The 22,552-nt window shown below is 41.0% G+C and overlaps 1 protein-coding gene across 1 annotated transcript in view; it reads right to left on the bottom strand.

Annotated features, from left to right (window-relative positions):
- LOC106612441 (ATP-binding cassette sub-family G member 1) overlaps positions 1–22,552 on the bottom strand; it is a 44,314-nt gene that overhangs the window by 1,555 nt on the left and 20,207 nt on the right. Inside the window, exons 6-14 of the mRNA XM_014213566.3 lie at positions 12,793–12,938; positions 4,220–4,343; positions 3,823–3,937; positions 3,275–3,420; positions 2,812–2,913; positions 2,174–2,342; positions 1,885–1,985; positions 763–921; positions 68–186 (exon numbers count right to left, since the gene is read on the bottom strand). Coding sequence (XP_014069041.1) covers positions 68–186; positions 763–921; positions 1,885–1,985; positions 2,174–2,342; positions 2,812–2,913; positions 3,275–3,420; positions 3,823–3,937; positions 4,220–4,343; positions 12,793–12,938 — 1,181 coding nt within the window. The remainder of the gene's footprint in view (positions 1–67; positions 187–762; positions 922–1,884; positions 1,986–2,173; positions 2,343–2,811; positions 2,914–3,274; positions 3,421–3,822; positions 3,938–4,219; positions 4,344–12,792; positions 12,939–22,552) is intronic.

Below are 22,552 nucleotides of genomic sequence, written 5' to 3' on the forward strand. Positions count from 1 at the left end.
AGGTCACATGGTCAGGAAAAAAATCAGGGCCCTTGTAAGTCTGAAAAGTATCTGAAAAACTAGTTACCTGACATATGAAATGTATGACATCCACTGAAGATACCACGGAATTGTGTCAAAACTGACAAAGAAGCCAGAGAAAAGCAGTACGGGTATGGCAGTCACCGGACCTACAAACGTGGCAACCTAAGATATGGACAAGCGCAAAATCAGAGGCAGCACGTGACTCACTGTAACCATCTTACATGTACATATTGCGGTTAATCGTCTGCTTAGAATACAATTGGGTACCACCCTGAGAAACATATAATTACATGCATATACTATAGGTTGGTACTGTGTAAATATGAAATATACTAAAAAATATATAAAGATTTGTTTAATTAATTTAAAAAAAGTTGTATTTACAGATTCAAATTAGAAATGTAGATGGGGACAGGTGAGAGGGATACAGCAGAGAGTGTGAGTGATGGAACAGGGGATCAAAACGCTGCCTCCAGGGGCAAACAGTATGTGGTACAGGGGCGGCACTATGCTTAGACCAGCCCCAAAGACAAAATATATCTATTTTTTTATTTGAACCCCTTTTTTCTCCCCAATTTCGATCTTTTTTCATTGCTGCAACTCCCCAACGGATTTGGGAGGTGAAAGTTGAGTCATTCGTCCTCCGAAACATGACCGGTCAAACCGCGCTTCTTAACAACCGCCCGCATAAGGTATAGCAGTTATCTCGTGTTAGTATTGAGAGAATGGAGGACATGCCTGTAGCGAGGTGGAAGCCGCTCCTATCAGCAGGCCCAGAGACTGGGCCACAAGAGAGGTGAGGACTCCCAGGGCCAAGAAAAGGATGAAACGCACAGCGTCAGGCGGCTGGGACGTCATCCAGTAGACGATGCTGCAGTAGGCGACTGGGAACACTATCTGTGAAGCAAAATAAGCAAAATACTTGATTGTGTATTTGTAGACACAGAAATTGTCTTGTCAGCTTTTTTTTCCTCGACCCCCAACACACGCACGCACAGTTACATACATGCCCAACCACACATTGACAGATTGGAAGGACAGTGTCAGTGCAGCACCCCCAGGGTCGTGTAGGTGGTTAAGTACCTTGCTGAAGGGCACAACAGCAGAAGTTGTTGCTATCTAGGATTGTGATACGGCCAACTCACATTCCTCATGTTCAGCCAACAGTACCTCACCATGGAAAATACACTGTGTATCATTGAAGCATAAAACTAAAACACAAAGCCAAGCTTTTTGTGCTTTGAAATAATAATTTTGAATTGTTGAAAAAAGCCAAATTAGATGTAATTCAATACAATAAATGAAAACATGCAGTAAACCTTTCTGTCACTTTTAATTTAGAGCACAGGGGGATGTCTGGTGAAGCGTAAATTATAAAGAATTGTATTTAACCTTTATTTAATTAAGCAAGCCAGTTAAGAACCAATTCTTATTTACAATGACAGCCTACCGGGGAACAGTGGGTTAACTGCCTTGTTCAGGCGCAGAACGACAGATTTTTACCTTGTCAGCTCGGTGATTCGATCCAGCAACTTTTCGGTTACTGGCCCAACGCTCTAACCACGAGGCTACCTGCCGCCCCAAAAGCCTCCTTATGTAATGTTATTGTGGGATTTGTCTAAATCTGAAACAGAATTACTTTTTGACCTCGATGCTAAAGCCCCTTTGTGTTCCCATAACAGGTTTCTTTAGTTACAATACCTTTGCTCTTTTCAGTGAATGATAGAATCGTAATGTTTTTTTGTGTGTGTTTTTTTTCTCTATTTTTGCATTTTGATGAAATTCCAACTTACAGACTTTTTGGGACACAACACACTACTAAAAATGACCCTCCAGAGTTCTTTGTGACATTGTTATTACCTGGAAGGGGAGGTCTGCCATAGTCTTGGCCAGATAGTAAGCCTTCAGACTGTACCAGTAGTTCAAGTGCTCTCTTAGGAACACTCCCATCTCCAAAGGGACTGCATTAGAGAGATGGAGAAAATAGGCTCATAGTAATCTCATTTCGGTAATCAGAAACAGTGCAAGGTACATCTCAGCACAGTCTACTCCTAACATACTGTATACAATGGCTTATGACTGTTGTGAATTCATGCACTAAATCAACGCATGCAGATGTCTGTCATTAAGAAGAGCTGAGAATACTCACATGTCAGAACAGTAGGCATTAGAGCAGCAAACATGAGGAAGAGCATGGAGAAGAAGAGGAAGCCGGAGTTGCTGAGCACTTTCTTGGCATCGTTGCCGATGCCCAGATAGAGCAGGCCAATCAGAATCCCAATCCCAATGTGAGAGGTGATTCTTAGGTGAGTCAGCACCTGTAGGACCAGAACAGGAGGAGAAAAGAGGAGGAGAAAAAACATTTGGTTTATATATTTTCCTATCCATTCTGCTTCTGCATTGCTTGCTTTTTGGGGTTTTATGCTGGGTATCTGTAAAGCCCTTTGTGACAACTGCTGATGTAAAAAGGCCTTTATAAAATACATTTGATTGAATTTGATTGAGAGGAAGAGGAAGGAGGAGGGAGAAGAGGAGATGAGAAGGGAAAATGGGGTGGTTGTAATAGTAGAGGATGAGCAGAGTATGGTACGAATAGATTCGTTTTTTGTTTGTGTTATGGCGTTCTCATACCAATTTGTTGAATTTCGTTTTTTCCTCTGTTATTCTTTTCATATACTTTGAATTTTATTAGTGTTTTGGGTTCATTACGTAACATTTGGTTATTTTAAAGGGAGGCGGAAGCTGTTGCAGTACAAAATCAAATCAGTGGGTGGCAGTATGTCTTACTGTATCTCTAATGATGCATTGAAACGTCCTTTTGAACAGGATGCAGAACTGAGTCAGACAACTGGCTGAGAAACTGTGGCAGCCCTCATCGGAAGGGAAGTCCTGAGAGAGAGAGAGAGAGAGAGAGAGAGAGAGAGAGAGAGAGAGAGAGAGAGAGAGAGAGAGAGAGAGAGAGAGAGAGAGAGAGAGAGAGAGAGAGAGAGAGAGAGAGAGAGAGAGAGAGAGAGAGAGAGAGAGAGAGAGAGAGAGAGAGAGAGAGAGAGAGAGAGAGAGAGAGAGAGAGAGAGAGGAGAGAGAGGAGAGAGAGAGGAGAGAGAGAGAGAGAGAGAGAGAGAGAGAGAGAGAGAGAGAGAGAGAGAGAGACTGAACAACCTGAAGTGCTTTGACTCTGAAAATATCACTTCAATGAGATTCTCATTTCAACCCATTGAGAGCTGTAGTAATACACGAATCCCCCTTTTACCTCCTCAGAAGATTTATGCCACAGGAAGGGGTTGAGGGGTCCATCATTCATGTCTGTCTTGTAGACCTGCTCACATTTCCCCTCCTGCACGGCCTTCACCAGACGAGCCGTCTGATCTCCGTACTCCCCAGACGCCACCTCCATCACTGGGATCAAATGGAGAAAGAGGTACGCATGTCACTGAAACCCCAGTGAATACTGCATGAGGAACCAATCAATCAATCAAATTTATTTATAAAGCCCTTCTTACATCAGCTGATGTCACAAAATGCTGTACAGAAACCCAGCCTAAAACCCCAAACAGCAAGCAATGCAGGTGTAGAAGCACGAACCATCTGTAAAGTTATTCTGAGAAAATTTATTTTCGGTTGGACTAATAGATAGAATAGTTTCTAGAACGCTTTATACCAAAGTATGCTAAAATAATTTCTGGGACAGTTATTCTAAGAAAATAAGGCAGATCCCTGAATACACTTAAATAAGGTGATAATAACAATGATGACAACACATTTGACTTGTTTCTCATTAAACTGGTAAGAGTTTCTCACCAAAGTCTGCAGGATTGTGGTATGTTGGGCAGTTGAGCCCCAGCTCTCTAAGGTAAGGGACCAGGTTAGCCACTTTCCCTCTGTAGATACACTGGCCCTGGCTAAGGACGTACAGCTAGGGAGGAAAACACAGGGGCACAAAGCAATCAGGATACAGTACATTCATTTAGCAGACCATTCATTTAGGGACCATAAGTATTGCGCCACATGTGTAGCTACTACATACATTTCCAACTGTGATCCTGTGGTTTCATTGTGCTTTTCATAGATTCCCATGCAGTAGGCTTGCTTGAATCCCAGATCTGTTTATGTTGTCACGCCAATGGCGTAGGAGTTGGTAAGACAACTCAAACAGATCTGGAACTCGGGCTAGCAGTAGGCCAGGTTGGAGGCTTACTTTGTTGAAGAGCTCAAAGAGCTTGGCGCTGGGCTGGTGGATGGTGCAGATGACGGTGCGGCCACCATGGGCCAGGGCCTTCAGCAGAGACAACACCTGGAAACAGGAGGAACTGTCCAGGCCACTGCAAAACAGGGTATAGGGGCCAAGGTTAGTATATGGTGGACAATGTCATAGCAAAGAATAGATTGGCTTTTGCATCCCTAAAGTAACATCTTAGATCATTAATGCGGAGGAGAAGCAAACAAGTGAAGTGAACTGGGAGAAGAACATTGCATAAACTTGCACTATTTGGCACGTTAATGACATAGCAACAAACAGTCCCTCTTGTCCATGTCTTTCTTGAAGAACTGTTTCTTGGGGGAAAACGTTACAGACAACTAATGTGAGTTGGTACAGAATCCTGTCCAGTCCTTTCCATGGCCAGTGTTTGGTTACCCCTCATCTTTTTTTCTACATCTGTTTCAAGGAGCCTGCAATCAACAATTGCTCAGAGTGGGCACAAAGGGGGCTTTCACAATGACTAACATTAGCTACTTAAGTTAACATTGTGTTTTTTCTGCACACCTTCACACCTTCTTGTTTGTGATCTAATGGTCCTATCACTGGGCACTGATATGATTCACGTCAGTAATTTTGAGCAGGTGAGAAGATTCTTTGGATTGGGAGTGTGTATCACAGTGCAGTTAAGCAGTCGGAGGCGGCTGAGAGAGAGGATAAAGAGGCAGATGAAGTGTCCGTCTTAGAAGGGATCAGAGGATTGGACATCAGGAATAAATCCCTTTAGGAGACGCTGCACGCTGCTGCTCTCAAAAACAGTTTCTCCTTCTTGATTGATTGAGAAGTTATTGAAAATAAAATGTTATATTTTCTCGAATATTGAATTGGAATTTCAGGTTACTTCATGAATTGGCTGACTTGAATTCAAATTGACCCCAACCCTGTTTCAGCATAATACAACAATCCCTATAAAAATCTGTCAGTTTAAGCTAGAGATAGCTGTATTTGCATTGGATGCGTCTCAATCCACTGCATCTGCCAATGTCGCACTTCCCTATCTGCGGTGAAAGGTAACAGAGCTGGAGAGGTGTTTGTCAGACCATGAGACATCCCGAAAATTGGTATTTTCACAAAATCGTCTGTATTATGACCACTGGCGAATGTAGCATGTCAATCTTGGTGGGGCTAACGCAAAACACATTTTTTTTAGATGCATGCCAGCAAAGCCACTACACAACACTAAACAATACATTAATTGGACTATAACGGTGACAAATGTCACCCACAAACTGTTAGGGCCAACACCATACCACTGTTACACCTGGCTATCAGAGGAGCCTTGTCTGGCAGCGAAACAGTTCATTCAGCCTTATTTACTGCCTTTAAAAAAACCATAGCTGATATGTCTGACTTGCTTAAACAAATTTGGTTTTTACTGACAATGGAGAGGTACAAACTATGGCATAATGGGACGGTAAGCGGATAAGAGGCAAAACATAATTTTGATTAAGACGTTAATGAGTGAACTAGGACGGACGTAGTCAATATAACTATTTGTTCAACACTTTTGAAATGTACAGCGACATAATTCAGAAGATGGGCCATTCTTACAGTATTCTCTGTGTACACCAAGTTAGAACCATAGGAAAAATAAAGGGGGCATATAAGCAGACAATGAAAGCTCTTAGAATATTCGATGATGACATTTCTCTAAAACATGCAATAGGCTAAATGTCCACCACCAAGTCAGAACAGAAGACTAAATTATGAGGGGAAAAGGAACCAAATTATTGTGGTGAGGCAAATGGGCTACTAACATCACATACATTTAGTATTACTTTCTTAGCTACAGTACCTCTGGCAAGCCTCTGGCATATAACATCATTTATGCAGCAGCATACAGTGAGGGAAAAAAGTATTTCATCCCTGCTGATTTTGTACGTTTTCCCACTTACAAAGAAATGATCAGTCTATAATTTTAATGGTAGGTTTATTTGAACAGTGAGAGACAGAATAACAACAAAAAAATCCAGAAAAACGCATTTCAAAAATGTTATAAAATGATTTGCATTTTAATGAGGGAAATAAGTATTTGACCCCTCTGCAAAACATGACTTAGTACTTGGTGGCAAAAACCCTTGTTGGCAATCACAGAGGTCAGACGTTTCTTGTAGTTGGCCACCAGGTTTGCACACATCTCAGGAGGGATTTTGTCCCACTCCTCTTTGCAGATCTTCTCCAAGTCATTAAGGTTTCGAGGCTGACGTTTGGCAACTCGAACCTTCTATGGGATTAAGATCTGGAGACTGGCTAGGCCACTCCAGGACCTTAATGTGCTTCTTCTTGAGCCACTCCTTTGTTGCCTTGGCCATGTGTTTTGGGTCATTGTCATGCTGGAATACCCATCCACGACCCATTTTCAATGCCCTGGCTGAGGGAAGGATGTTCTCACCCAAGATTTGACGGTACATGGCTCCGTCCATCGTCCCTTTGATGCAGTGAAGTTGTCCTGTCCCCTTAGCAGAAAAACACCCCCAAAGCATAATGTTTCCACCTCCATGTTTGACGGTGGAGATGGTGTTCTTGGGGTCATAGGCAGCATTCCTCCTCCTCCAAACACGGCGAGTTGAGTTGATGCCAAAGAGCTCCATTTTGGTCTCATCTGACCACAACACTTTCACCCAGTTGTCCTCTGAATCATTCAGATGTTCATTGGCAAACTTCAGACGAGCATGTATTCTTGACCAGGGGGACCTTGCGGGCACTGCAGGATTTCAGTCCTTCACGGCGTAGTGTGTTACCAATTGTTTTCTTGGTGACTATGGTCCCAGCTGCCTTGAGATCATTGACAAGATCCTCCCGCGTAGTTCTGGGCTGATTCCTCACCGTTCTCATGATCATTGCAACCCCACGAGGTGAGATCTTGCATGGAGCCCCAGGCTGAGGGATATTGACAGTTCTTTTGTGTTTCTTCCATTTGCGAATAATCACACCAAATGTTGTCACCTTCTCACCAAGCTGCTTGGCGATGGTCTTGTAGCCCATTCCAGCCTTGTGTAGGTCTACAATCTTGTCCCTGACATCCTTGGAGAGCTCTTTGGTCTTGGCATAGGTGGAGAGTTTGGAATCTGATTGATTGCTTCTGTGGACAGGTGTCTTTTTTACAGGTAACAAGCTGCGGTTAGGAGCACTCCCTTTAAGAGTGTGCTCCTAATCTCAGCTCGTTACCTGTATAAAAGACACCTGGGAGCCAGAAATCTTTCTGATTGAGAGGGGGTCAAATACTTATTTCCCTCATTAAAATGCAAATTAATTTATAACATTTTTGACATGCGTTTTTTCTGGATATTATTGTTGTTATTCTGTCTCTCACTGTTCAAATAAACCTTCCATTAAAATTATAGACTGATCCTTTCTTCATCAGTGGGCAAACATACAAAATCAGCAGGGGATCAAATACTTTTTTCCCCCACTGTACAAGACATTTTTGAACTCACCTTGTTGTGCTGTGCTCACTTGAACAGGAAGGTGGTGTGGTGGTCCTTCGTGGGCAAATTTTGTCATCAAACTTTGTCATCAAAGTCTATCATTCCCTGTATTTATGGTGCTTTCAAGACAACTGGGAACTCAGAAAAAACAAGGTAGAATCATGACGTTAGTGATCTTCAGGTCGGAGCTCATGTAAGAGGCCAGAGTCCCCGACTTGGAATTCCGAGTTGGATGACCATTCAAAATGTATTTTCCTAGTCGGAGCAAATTTTTTCAAGAGTTCCCAGTTGTCTTGAACTCACTGAAGTCAGATTTCCCAGTTCCGAGTTTCCAGTTGTTTGAAAGCGGCAGAAGTCATGCTGGATTGACAGCATGGCCAATGTTGAATGTTTATCCATTTAAACTTGTAAAAGAAAACCTTAAACCCAGACTTGGACCACACATCCACTCCACTGAATAGCAGGCTAGTGGGTGCTTTGCAATGCCTACCGTTAGCCACTGATTCCCTCCAAACCACTCATTGTTGAATTTGCGATTTACATCTTGTTGTGTAATGTTTATGTCCAATGGCTGATGAGCACCGATACATTTTAATCTATCATTTCTCTTCATAATTTCTCTTTATATGAAAAGGATTGAAAAGGATTTGCCAGTAGATTGTTGACCCGATTCATGATGATGATGAATGCTAGCTTGCTAGCTAAGATTTTGAAAGTATGATGTTGATCAGTCCAATCAAAGCTACTGTAGATATAACGTGATTTGACATCATTTTATCTGTGGCCAATGACCTTGAGCCTTCTTGGATGGGCACTTCTAATGTAACTCTATGGCAGCACCCAAGTGGCTTGAATTTTTGAGGTCTCCCTGTAGATTTTGCGGTGACGTAGTGTCCCCATTAGTGACAGAACACTGAGCCAATCATGGTGCATCTAGAGAACATTACCAACCCCTTCGCTCCGTATTTTCTGCTGGTTACCCAACCACCACAGAAAGCACTAAGATAGGCTGAAACACCTGCATTTCGGAGCTGCCTTACTCAAGAAAGCAAAAAAGAGACAATGTTTGTATGCGGCTTAATTAACTAAATTCTTAATTTGTTATATTGTTTGCAAACTGATATGTGACATGTATCAATGCCAATATAGCATGTAAAACAGGCGACCTGTCATTCAGAGCCCCACCTGTTAAGCTGGCGACGGGTCGCCACTGATTATGAACAATGTTCCGTCTAAAATGCGCATGTGCGCGGTCGCACACTTCCTCCAGGACTGCCGCACAGAAGAAATGCCAGGCCGCCCAGAGATACAAGAGATTGAACTTCACTGAGTTCTCCCCATTAGTTTGCACTGTATAGGCTAGATCAAAGTTTTTTCTTTGATCTAATCAACATTATATCAGCCCCTTTTCAATGCTAAGATTCTTTTGTAAAGTGGTTTCTTGCATCATACAACACAATACAATGCAATTTACAGTCACCAATTTGGCCAATGGTGTTACATACCAAGTAAAGAATCATTAATTAATGTCAAGCCCTTCATAATGTAAAAATGTTTTTAAAAGTCTCGTGCAATGTAGGCTTGCATTGAACACCTCATATAGGCTACTGGAGGATATATCATAGAAATCAAAAGCTATTTCCATGTGAAAATGTTATCCATTGGATTTGTTGGTAGGCCTACATTATGCTCAAATAGCCACAATACTGTCTAAAACTGTAAGGGTACATACAGCCTCAGTGTTCACTGTAAACTCACGCTGGAAGTTGCACAAAAATGCCACAATGTTCAAGTTTTCGCTCACAAGACCAAAAATTGGCTCAGTACACAATTAGAGGGAACATGAAAGATGAGACTCAAACACGATGGTGTTCTCCGTTTTGCTCTACGACCCCCACAAGCATCAGGGGACTCATCTCAAGTTGGTACAGCCGATCTGCCAACTTTTGTTTGTCGCGTGCGAATTGTTAGGGCCATATACTAATATGACCCCTCTGTGGAAAGGTGAGATTCTCACGAACAGGTACAGTACCAGTGAAAAGTTTGGACACACCTACTCATTCAAGGGTTTTTCTTTACTTTCACTATTTTCTACATTGTAGAATAATAGTGAAGATATCAAAACTATTAAATAACATATGGAATCATGTAGTAACCAAAAAAGTGTTAAACAAATCAAAATATATTTTATACTTGAGATTCTTCAAAGTAGTCACCCTTTGTCTTGATGACAGCTTTGCACACTCTTGGCATTCTCTCAACCAGCTTCACCTGGAATTATTTTTCAACAGTTTTGAAGGAGTTCCCACATATGCTGAGCACTTGTTGGCTGCTTTTCCTTCACTCTGCAGTCCAACTCATCTCAAACTATCTAAATTGGGTTGAGGTTGGGTGATTGTGGAGGCCAGGTCATCTGATGCAGCACTCCATCACTCTCATTCTTGGTCAAATAGCCCTTACTCGGCCTGGAGGTGTGTTCGGTCATTGCCCTGTTTAAAAACAAATGATAATCCCACTAAGTGCAAACCAGATGGGATGGCGTTATTGCTGCAGAATGCTGTGGTAGCCATGCTGGTTAAGTGTGCCTTGAGTTCTAAATAAATCACAGAAAGTATCACCAGCAAAGCAACCCCACACCATCACACCTCCTCCATGCTTCACGGTGGGAACCACACATGCAGAGATCATCCGTTCACCTACTCTGCGTCTCACAAAGACACAGCGTTTGGAACCAAAAATCTCAAATTTGGACCCATCAGACCAAAGGACAGATTTCCACCGGTTTAATGTCCATTGCTCGTGTTTCTTGTCCCACTCAAGTCTCTTCTTCTTATTGGTGTCCTTTAGTAGTGGTTTCTTTGCAGCAAGTCAACCGGGAAGGCCTGATTCATGCAGTCTCCTCTGAACAGCTGATGTTGAGATGTGTCTGTTACTTGAACTCTGTGAAGCATTTATTTGGGCTGCAATTTCAAAGTTCTTGACATTATCCGCATTGGCTGACCTTCATGTCTTAACGTAATGATGGACTGTCATTACTCTTAGCTTATTTGAGCTGTTCTTGCCATAATATGGACTTGGTATTTTACCAAATAGGGCTATCTTCTGTATACCATCCCTATCTTGTCACAACACAACTGATTGCCTCAAACGCAAATGAACTTTTAACAAGGCACACCTGTTAATTGAAATGTATTCCAGGTGACTCCCTCATGAAGCTGGTTGAGAGAATGCCAAGAGTGTGCAAAGCTGTCATCAAGGCAAAGGGTGGCTACTTTAAAGAATGCATTTTGATTTGTTTAACACTTTTTTGGTTACTACATGATTCCATACGTGTTATTTAATAGTTTTGATGTCTTCACTATTATTCTACAGTGTAGAAAATAGTAAAAAAAAGTAAAGAAAAACCCTTGAATGAGTAGTTGTGTCCAAACTTTTGACTGGTACTGTACATGCCGTTTGTTTTGCTCTAGGACGCCCACAGCATCACAAGACTCATTTGAAGGTCCCTCTGGTACCATTTGAAAACATTTATGGAAGTAAACAGTATATGGAGATTGTTTAGTGCCAAAAATAAGAGGTTAAATACATGTAAAAAAAAAAGAAATTATAATAATAATTTTCCTGATCTTTTTTATATCTCTCAGATATAGGACAGACACTTCAGAACAAACCTCCTTTAGCTTTTTTGGGGGGACTATCTGTTATTCCATGTAGTAAACCTGTTATTCAATGCGTTTGTATGGGCTAATAGCAGTAATGCCAAATAAAACATTTCATCAAATCATTTCTTTATAAAAATGGCGATACTTCAAGGGGTCTTAAATTCAAAATCAAATAGCAAAATGATCTTCTTAAAACAGTTCCATATAGCTTAAACTTGGCACAGACAGGATGTCTGTGCCAATGTCAAGCATCACCATATCATGTTTTAGCCAACACCATGCTTGAAAATAAGGAGGCATTTACTCAGTGATGTGTTGTGTTTGCCCCAAACATAAGCCTTTGCTTTTAGGCCAAAAAGTGTATCCCTTTGCAGTATTAATTTAGTGCCTTGTTGCATACATATGCATGTTTTTGAATATTTGTATTCTTATTTTCACTCACTCATTTAGGTCATTATTGGGGAGTCACTACTCTGTTGTTGATCCATCCTCAGTTTTCTCCCATCACAGCCATTGAACTCTGTAGCTGTTTTAAAATCACCAATGGCCTCATGGTTACATCCCTAAGCAGTTTCCTTCCTGTCCTGCAAGCTCAGTTCAGAAGGAGGACGGAATCTTTAATACGTCTGGATGGTTACTACTCCATCCACAGCATAATTAACTTGACCATGCTTAAAGATATATTCAAATGTCTGATTTGTTATTGTTACCCATCTACCAATCACTGTCCTTCTTTATTAGGCTTTCAAAAAACATCACTGGTCTTTGTAGTTTAATCTGTGCTTGAAATGCAATACTTGACTGAGGAACCTTACAGATGTTGTATGTATGGGGGACAGAGGGAGGGGTAGTCATTCAAAAATCACATCAAATCATATTCCTAATCCCAGACAACAAAAACAACAAATGTACTTTACTGTAAGGTCATTTTCACCCTTGATTTATCACAGTGCCAAGAGACAAGTTAGTGTGAGCTTCAGGAGTAGGCAAAACCATTCAGATCGTACAAATCGAAACCAAAGACAAAAGGCTGCTTTTTGCCCATTAAGGACTTTGGGACTCGTGCCCCTGGTGAGATTCAGTCTTCCCTAACCAGAAGCCAACTGGGAGAAACGATATTCAATTGCATCCTCTTTTCCAAAAGAGGATAGGTTAACCTTGGAATTTTTCTTTCAGATTTCTTTTGGTGGGGACACAAACAAGACAGAAGAAAAACACACAAAAATGAACACAACTAACACCTACACTCAACAACGACGTTGTATTGCCTGTACATCTCATGAAAGAATAGCATTGACTCTAAATATGGACTTCACAGTGTGTTTAGACTGTGGGACGTTATAATCCATTGTCACGTCAGGACTTTTCTTGCCACTGACACACATGCATGTGTTCTATACGATGTAGAATAGGACCTTCTGACCTGGTGGGCTCATCAAAGAACATGATGGGAGGGTTGTTGACAAGCTCTAGGGCGATGGCCAGCCTTTTCCTCTGCCCCCCTGAAAGATGTGACGTTCGAGTTTTCGCACACTCAAGCAGGCCCAGCGCCGTCAGGATCTCCCTCACCTAAAAACAACACAGGAAGGTTACAAACACCTACATTGCATTTGGAAAGTATTCAGACCCCTTCCCCTTTTCCACATTTTGTTACGTTACAGCCTTATTGTCACGGGTGTCGTTGTGTAGAGATTACCAAAACGCAGCGGGAATGTGGATGCTCATCTTTATATTTATTAAATAAAGAGACCACGGAAAAAAATAACAAAACAAAGAACGGCAGATGACAGTTTTACAGGCTATGACAACTAGCAGTGCAAAAGACAACTACCCACAAAATCCCCAGGTGAAAACAAGCATCTAATATATGACTCCCAATCAGGAACAACGACGTACAGCTGTTCCTGATCGGGAGCCACACAAACCACACAGAAATAGACAGACTAGAAAACCATAGAAAACCAACACTAGAACATATACTCAAACCCCAGACTACATAAACCAAACACCCCTTTAATAACACACACAACCCGAACCATATGAAACAAATACCCTTCTGCCACGTCCTGACCAAACTACAATACAAATACTCCCTCTACTGGTCAGGACGTGACACTTATTCTAAAATACTTTTTTGCTCTTATCAATCTACACACAATACCCCATAATGACAAAGTGAAAACAGGTTTTCAGATTTTTTTGCAAATGTATTAAAAATGAAAAACAGAAATACCTTATGAAATCGATAGAAATAAGTATTCAGACCCTTTTCTATGAGACTCGAAATAGAGCTCAGGTGCATCCTGTTTCCTTTGATCATCCTTGAGGTGTTTCTACAACTTGATTGGAGTCCACCTGTGGTAAATTCAATTGATTGGACATGAATTGGAAAGACACCCACCTGTCTATATAAGGTCCCACAGTTGACCATGCATGTTAGAACAAAAACCAAGCCATGAAGTCAAAGGATTTGTCCCTAGAGCTCTGAGACAGGATTGTGTCGGGGCACAGATCTGGGGAAGTGTACCAAAATATTTCTTCAGCATTGAAGGTCCATAAGAACACAGTGGCCTCTATCATTCTTAGATGGGAAAAGTTTGGAACCAAATCATTCCATACCACACCAACTGAGTTGCTACTTTATTTACTAACAAGCTGGATGATAATATAAGATACATATACACAAACAGTCTAAGTCATTGGTTAGAACTTCATACAATGGCAACAGGTCTCTAGCGGACCAACACAATATGACACATGTTGAGAGAGAGAGAGAGAGAGAGAGAGAGAGAGAGAGAGAGAGAGAGAGAGAGACTGATTGTCCACCCGATGTCACAATGTCCTTTCTCTTGGTTGTCTGTTTCCTTGCCCTCGTTCTGTGACAGTGGGCTTCTGAGGAGGCTAATCAGCCGTGTAGACGCTCCCAGATTGGGTAGGAGGGCTGTGTAGACAACCAATGACTTGAAGAGAATAACCGGTTGGTCCTTCTTGAATTCACCTTCTTAGATATAGTAATCAACCGTAGCCTTGATTATTAAGAGGTTCCTTTGTCCTCTTCCTCATGTTGCGTTTTGGGGTCACGACTTGTCGTGGACCTCGGCTGCAGCACGTGGTCAACTTAGTCTGGTATGTAAATTCTTAACTTACATGTTTTATACCCTTGGGTCACAAAGGGGCATTTCTGCCTTTATGACATGCTCTCCGGGTTCCCTGGGGCGCAGATCAATACAAGGCTGTCACGTCCTGACCAGAAAAGGGGGTGTTTGTTTTATGTGTTTCGGGGTTTTTGGTTTATGTTCTATGTTTGTATATTTCTATGTTTATTCTAGGTTGTTTATTTCTATGTTGAAGTTTCTTGGGTTGACCTTCAATTGGAGGCAGCTGTTCCTTGTTGCCTCTAATTGAATGTCCTATTTAGTAGGGGTGTTTTTTCCTGTGTTTTGTGGGTGGTTGTTTCCTGTTTTGTGTATGTTGCACCTGACGGGACTGTTTACGGTCATTTTGTTGTTTTGTTGATTTAGAGTTTAATAAAAGTGAATATGAGCACGTCACACGCCGCGTCTTGGTCCCCATTAGACGACCCGCGTTACAAAGGCAAGGTATTAGAACTTACCAGGATCTCGTTTAGACAACTAAACATCACAGTTCATCTTTACAAAAACATTCTCTTTGATCTGGATATTTTCTACACAACGCACAGTATGTAAAAATCATGTACATATTATAAAAACTCTTCAAATTACCATTTTTTCATTATAACGTTGTCATTTAACTTATAATAACATAACAAAACGACATTAATTTTCACATTCCATCTATCATTGTTACCACCAATTGGGTGATGAAATATAATGTCCCGAAGTCCATTTATTGCATGTTACAGTTCTGAAGTAGATTATTCATAAGGCCCACACAGACATTCCAGTCCCAAACACTAACAGAACAAAGGATTCATCTGCTGCCTTAAGATTTACAGGGTGTGAGGTGTCATAACCCCCCCCCCCCCCCCCCCATCTATACCTCTCCCCCTCTGCTCTTTGGCCTGAATGCCAAGCATCATGTCTGGAGGAAACCTGGCACCATCCCTACGGTGAAGCATGGTGGTGGCAACAACATGCTGTGGGGATGTTTTTCAGCGGCAGGGACTGGGAGACTAGTCAGGATCGAGGGAAAGATGAACAGAGCAAAGTACAGAGAGATCCTTGATGAAAACCTGATCCAGCGCTCTCAGGACCTCAGACTGGGGCGAAGGTTCACCTTCCAACAGGACAATGACCCTTAGCACTATGGTGCCGAAATTACAAGATTATGTTACAATACTGTTATTACATCAAATGGTTGTTTTATGCAACAGAATAGGGTTCTTAGAACTCTATTGTGTCTGTGTGAACTGAGAGGAGCTTTTGAGATTTAACTCTGGCAATTGGGTGGCAGGTAGCCTAGTGGTTAGGGTGTTGGACTAGTAACCGAAAAGTTGCAAGATCGACTCCCCGAGCTGACAAGGTAAAAATATGTTGTTCTGCCCCTGAAGTAGGCATTTAACCTGTTGGGTCTAGGGGGCAGCATTTGCACGTCTGGATAAAAAAAATGTACCCGATTTAATCTGGTTACTAATCCTACCCAGTAACTAGAATATGCATATACTTATTATATATGGATAGAAAACACTCTAAAGTTTCCAAAACTGTTTGAATGGTGTCTGTGAGTATAACAGAACTCATTTGGCAGGCAAAACCCTGAGACATTTTCTGACAGGAAGTGGATACCTGATGTGTTGTATTGATTTTAAACCTATCCCATTGAAAAACACAGGGGTTTAGGAATATTTTGGCACTTCCTATTGCTTCCACTAGATGTCACCAGCCTTTACAAAGTGTTTTGAGTCTTCTGGAGGGAGATCTGACCGAACAAGAGCCATGGAACGGTGATGTCCCATTAGACACCTGGCGCGCTACTTCATGTTGGGTACCCTCGTTCCAATACGTTATAAAAGGCTATGCATTCGTCCACCTTGAATATTATTCATGTTCTGGTTAAAAAAGGCCCTAATGATTTATGCTATACAACGTTTGACATGTTTGAACGAACGGAAATATATTTTTTCCCCTCGTTCATGACGAGAAGTCCGGCTGGCTTACATCATGTGCTAACGAGACGGAGATTTTTGGACATAAATGATGAGCTTTTTTGAACAAAACTACATTCGTTATGGACCTGTGATACCTGGAAGTGACATCTGATGAAGAGAATCAAAGGTAATGGATTATTTACATAGTATTTTCGATTTTAGATCTCCCCAACATGACGTCTAGTCTGTATCGCAACGCGTATTTTTCTGGGCACAGTGCTCAGATTATTGCAAAGTGTGATTTCCCAGTAAGGTTATTTTTAAATCTGGCAAGTTGATTGCGTTCAAAAGATGTAAATCTATAATTCTTTAAATGACAATATAATATTTTACCAATGTTTTCTAATTTTAATTATTTAATTTGTGACGCTGACTTGACTGCCGGTTATTGGAGGGAAACGATTTCCTCAACATCAATGCCATAGTAAAACGCTGTTTTTGTATATAAATATGAACTTGATAGAACTAAAAATGCATGCATTGTCTAACATAATGTCCTAGGAGTGTCATCTGATGGAGATTGTAAAAGGTTAGTGTATCATTTTAGCTGGTTTTATGGTTTTGGTGACCCTGTCTTTGACTTGACAAAACATTACACACAACTCTTGTAAATGTACTGTCCTAACATACTCTAAATTTATGCTTTCGCCGTAAAACCTTTTTGAAATCGTAAAACGTGGTTAGATTAAGGAGATGTTTATCTTTCAAATGGTGTAACATAGTTGTATTTTTGAAAAATTTGAATTTTGACATTTATTTGGATTCAAATTTGCCGCTCTTGAAATGCACCTGCTGTTGATGGAGTGCACCACAGGTGGCACGCTAGCGTCCCACCTAGCCCCAAGAGGTTAACCAATGTTCCTAGACCGTCATTGAAAATAAGAATTTGTTCTTTACTGACTTGCCTAGTTAAATAAAGGTTAAATTAAAATAAAAATTGATTTATGATGCCTTAGGTGATAAATTTAAGGAGCCATATTCCATTCATGTGAAGAAAATGGCTCCGGTCTGACTGAGCCTGCAATTCATAGACTGAAATGGTGTTTGTGTATTATGAGGTATCAGAGAGAGATGGCTCGGGTATGGAAAATGATGAGGGGAACCTTGTCTTAGGGGCCAAACTCTGTACAATAAGAACAGTCTTCATAGCAAATGCTGTATGGCTGGGGGATACTCCTTTCTCATATATCAAGTCTCACCTTGTGACCCATTCCACATATCTGTTGTTTGTCATGTAGACTAAGGGGGTGTAGAATGACGGCAAAGAGGATGGCTGGCGTTTTACGTGCTCCTAATCAACTGTGATATTTTGTTAGTTTTTTTGCATTGTTTGTAACTTATTTTATAACTTATTTTGTACATAATGTTGCTGCTACCGTCTCCTATGACCGAAAATAACTTCTGGACATCAGAACAGCGATTACTCACCTCAAACTGGAAGAAGCTGTTTCCTTTAACAAGTCCGATGAGTCCGAAGCGAAGGATATACTGCTTTCTCGGGAACAGGCCCAAATCCCAGTCATTTGTTTGAAGAAAAGACGGAGAAAAAGGGGGCGGAGGTCGGGCTGCCTTCTGAGAATTCATAGGCAAGTGCGTAAACTCCCATTCTATTTACCAATGTGCATTCATTGGAAAATAAAATTGATGACCTACGATCAAGATTATTCTACCAATGGGACATTAAAAACTGTAATATCTTTTGTTTCACCGAGTCGTGGCTGAACGACGACACGAATAATATAGAGCTGATGGGATTTTCCATGCACCGGCAGGACAGAGAAGCTACGTCTGGTAAGACAAGGGGTGGGGGTGTGTGTCTATTTGTCAATAACAGCTGGTGCCCGATATCTAATATTAAAGAAGTCTCGAGATATTGCTCGCCTGAGGTAGAGTACCTTATGATAAGCTGTAGACCACACTATCTACCAAGAGAGTTCTCATCTATATTATCCGTAGGCATCTATTTACCATCACAATCCGATGCTGGCACTAAGACCGCACTCAACCAACTCTATAAGGCCATAAGCAAATAATAAAGTGCTCATCCAGAAGCGGCGCTCCTGGACGGGGACTTTAATGCAGGCAAACTTAAATCTGTTTTACCTCATTTCTACCAGCAGGTCACATGTGCAACCAGAGGGGGAAAAAAACTCTAGACCACCTTTTCTCCACACACATAGATGCATACAAAGCTCTCACCCACCCTCCATTTGGCAAATCTGACCATAATTCTATCCTCCTGATTCCTGCTTACAAACAAAAACTAAAGCAGGAAGTACCAGTGACTCGCTAAATACGAAGTGATCAGATTACGAGGATGCAACACTGTAAATCTGTAAATCACTGGGGCCAAGCTGCCTGCCATCCAGGACCTATATACTAGACGGTGTCAGAGGAAAGCCCAACAAATTGTCAGAGACTCCAGTCACCCAAGTCATAGACTGTTTTCTCTGCTACCATAGGGCAAGCGGTACTGGAGCACCAAGTCTAGGACCAAAAGTCTCCTTAACCTCTCTGGGATCGTTCGGGACGTGAGCGTCCCACCTCGCCAACAGCCAGTGAAATTGCAGGGCGCCAAATTCAAACAACAGAAATCTCATAATTAAAATTCCTCAAACATACAAGTATTATACACCATTTTAAAGATGAACTTCTTGTTAATCCAGACAGAGTGTCCGATTTCAAAAAGGCTTTACGGCAAAAGCACACCATGCGATTATGTTAGGTCAGCGCCTAGCCACAGAAAACCATACAGCCATTTTCCAACCAAGGAGAGGTGTCACAAAAGTCAGAAATAGCGTTAAAATGAATCACTTACCTTTGATGATCTTCATCTGATGGCACTCCCAGGTCTCCATGTTAGACAATTAATGTTTGTTTTGTTCGATAAAGTTCATCTTTATGTCCAAATACCTCCTTTTTGTTCGCGCGTTTAGTCCAGTAATCCAAATGCACAAAGCGTGGGCACAAAGTCCAGACGAAAAGTCAAAAAAGTTCCATTAAAGTTAGAAGAAACATGTTAAACGATGTATATAATCAATCTTTAGGATATTTTTATCATAAATCTTCAATAATATTCTAACCGGACAATTCCGTTGTCATTAGAAAGGAAAGAGAATGAGCGTCACGCTCACGACCATGCGCGAGACTAAACTAATGTCTTTCAGCTTGACCACTTGTTGAAACAGCTCTTATTCGATCCCCTTTCACAATACAAGCCTGAAACAACTTCTAAAGACTGTTGACATCTACTGGAAGCCTTAGGAAGTGCAATCTGACCCCACAGACACAGGATATTGGATAGGCAATCACTTAAAAAAACTACAAACCTCAGATTTCCCACTTCCTGGTTGGATTTGTCTCAAGTTTTTGCCTGGCATATGAGTTCTGTTATACTCACAGACATTATTTTAACAGTTTTGGAAACGGTAGAGTGTTTTCTATCCAAATCTACCAATTATATGCATGTCCTAGTTTCTTGGCCTGAGTAGCAGGCAGTTTAGTTTGGGCACGCTTTTCATCCAAAATTCCGAATGCTGCCCCTATCCTAGTGAAGTTAACAGCTTCTACCCCCAAGCCATAAGACTGCTGAACAATTAATCAAATGGCCACTGGACTATTTACATTGACACCCCCCCCCCCCATTTGTTTTGAACACTGCTGCTACTCGCTGTTTATTATCTATGCATAGTCACTTCACCCCTACCATACATGTACAAATTATCTCGACTAACCTGTACCCCCGCACATTGACTCGATATCGGTACCCCTTGTATATAGCCTTGTTATTGTTATTTTATTGTGTTACTTTTTATAATTTTTTACTTTCGTTTTTTTGGTAAATATTTTCTGAACTCTTTATTGAACTGCACTGTTGGTTAAGGGCTTGTAAGTAAGTGTAATACCCTTGTTTGACCCAAGTATTGAGTTTATTTGTTATAATTAATTGGTATTGTATTTAAAAGATGATTGAATTGCTCCTAAACTGTAATGTTGTTAATGCATTATGCTTTTTTGAAGAAATATTTATTTAATGTATAAGTGAATAGTCTGGTTTACTTTAAAGTTTAAGTTTTGACCAATAAGGTGGCTTGTTAAGTTGTGGCCAATGGGAATTGACCTGGTTAACGGGAGGCCTGGGAAAAAAAGAGAGGGAAAAAGAGACGTTGATAAGAGGATGGATGTTTTACCTTACGACGGTTGGTGAAGAAAAATTATAAAAGAAGACGACAGAACTAGAACAAACCCATACCTACTAAGACATTAAGGGAAATACATATTTTATTTTATAAAAGAGTTGTTATAATTTTGTTTAAACTTAGTAGATACTGAAGCTACCGTCTCGTCGTGGAGGTATTTGCCAGTCTTGGGGTTAGCCTAGCATCGTGTGACACCAGGAGATAATTGCTTGGGAAGCTTAACGAGTTCGTGTTCCCATGGGATATCGGTTACGGCTAAGGAGTACTGTCTGCATGGGTAGCTGTGCTTGCCTTGGACTTTGTGAGGAAACCTGAATGGAACTGCCATACTTCGCTGAGGGAATATCTACCAAGTAGTGAGTAACCACAACGTGAGGTGCTTCTGGATATTTTTGGGTATCGTCATTCTTTTTTTTAGCTCCAACGCGCACCAACGGTTTATTTAAGCAAACTTGAAATAATTTGGACACGGGTTGTGCACGACTCATTGGGATTTATTATTTTTTATTTCTTTTGATGTTGTGTCTGAAAATGTATTTGTGTTTGACAATGTTTTAATACACATATGGAATATTATGTATGTTGCCTTGGTGGAGTCATTGATTGTTTCAATTTAATTTATGCATGGGATGGTTTATCCTGATTCAATAACAGAAACCTATAATCATTTCATCTGAAGTTAATACCCTATTGTCATAACTCTAGAAAGTTCACAATAGGAATTCTTATTGGAGATGTGTCCTTCTCACCTAACATCCCATGCTGTTGAGGCACTCTACATAAGTTAATATTGTGAGAGTCATATTCGAGCCTGGTGAGACGGTTACATAAGCATTTCAGAGTAAGGTCTACACTTGTTGTATTCGGCGCATGTGACAAATAAAGTTTGTCACATGCAGGTGCAGGTGTTTGTACACATGCATGTACACACACTCTCCTTCAAATAAACACATACAAGAACACACACATACATGTAATAGTGCCAGACATGCACACAAACATATAAGTAGGCATTGCTGTTATGATTTCAGTTGTCCTTGATGTCCTTTGTTTTAAATTTATTTATTAGTTATTATTTTTTTGCATTGTTGTTTGCTGTTTTATTCTGTCTTTTCCTTTTTTCTCTTTAGTTCATTCTCTTGGTTGCTGGTGTATTGGGGGGTTCTTGGGGGTGGGGAATGGAATTAATTGTATTTCTTTTTAAAATTCTTCCGGGGGGGGGGGGGGGCAGTGGGAGGGGTCTCGAATGGTTGAGGGACAGCTATTGGGGAACTGTGGGGGGATCTTGGAGGGTTCGGGTTTCACAAGATTGTGGTCATGAAAAAGGAAACTATGACATATATTTTATATCACTATCATGCACCCTCACACATAAGGATGGCTCTGTTGCGGAAAGACTGATACATGTTTGATAGTGTCTTGATGCTGTATTGTTTGTCCTTCATGTTGTAATACTTTAATGTTACCCCTTCCTTGTGTTTTTGTAATAAATAATTATTTAAAAAAAAATAATAAGTTTGATTTGATCTTTGCCTTATAAAAGATCTTGGTGTTCTTTGTGTCGGGGCTCTCAACCCAACAGTCAAGAGTGTTGTGATGACCAGCCTCGTTATTGCAGAGCACTCAAATCATTCACTTGTGTGTGTGGTGTGACCTGCTTTCCTTATTAATAAGTGAATAAAAATTTAGTTTCAGTAGAACTCTGACTTGTGATAAATTTGTCTCCTAATTTGATAATAAAGAAAAATCACCACAGCACACAGCCAAGACAACGCAGGAGTGGCTTCGGGACTAGTCTCTGAATGTCCTTGAGTGGCCCAGCCAGAGCCCGAACATGAACCCAATCGAACATCTCT

This window comes from Salmo salar, chromosome 09 (assembly GCF_965601325.2).
Source record: "Salmo salar chromosome 09, fSalSal1, whole genome shotgun sequence".
NCBI classification, from domain to species: Eukaryota; Metazoa; Chordata; class Actinopteri; order Salmoniformes; family Salmonidae; genus Salmo; species Salmo salar.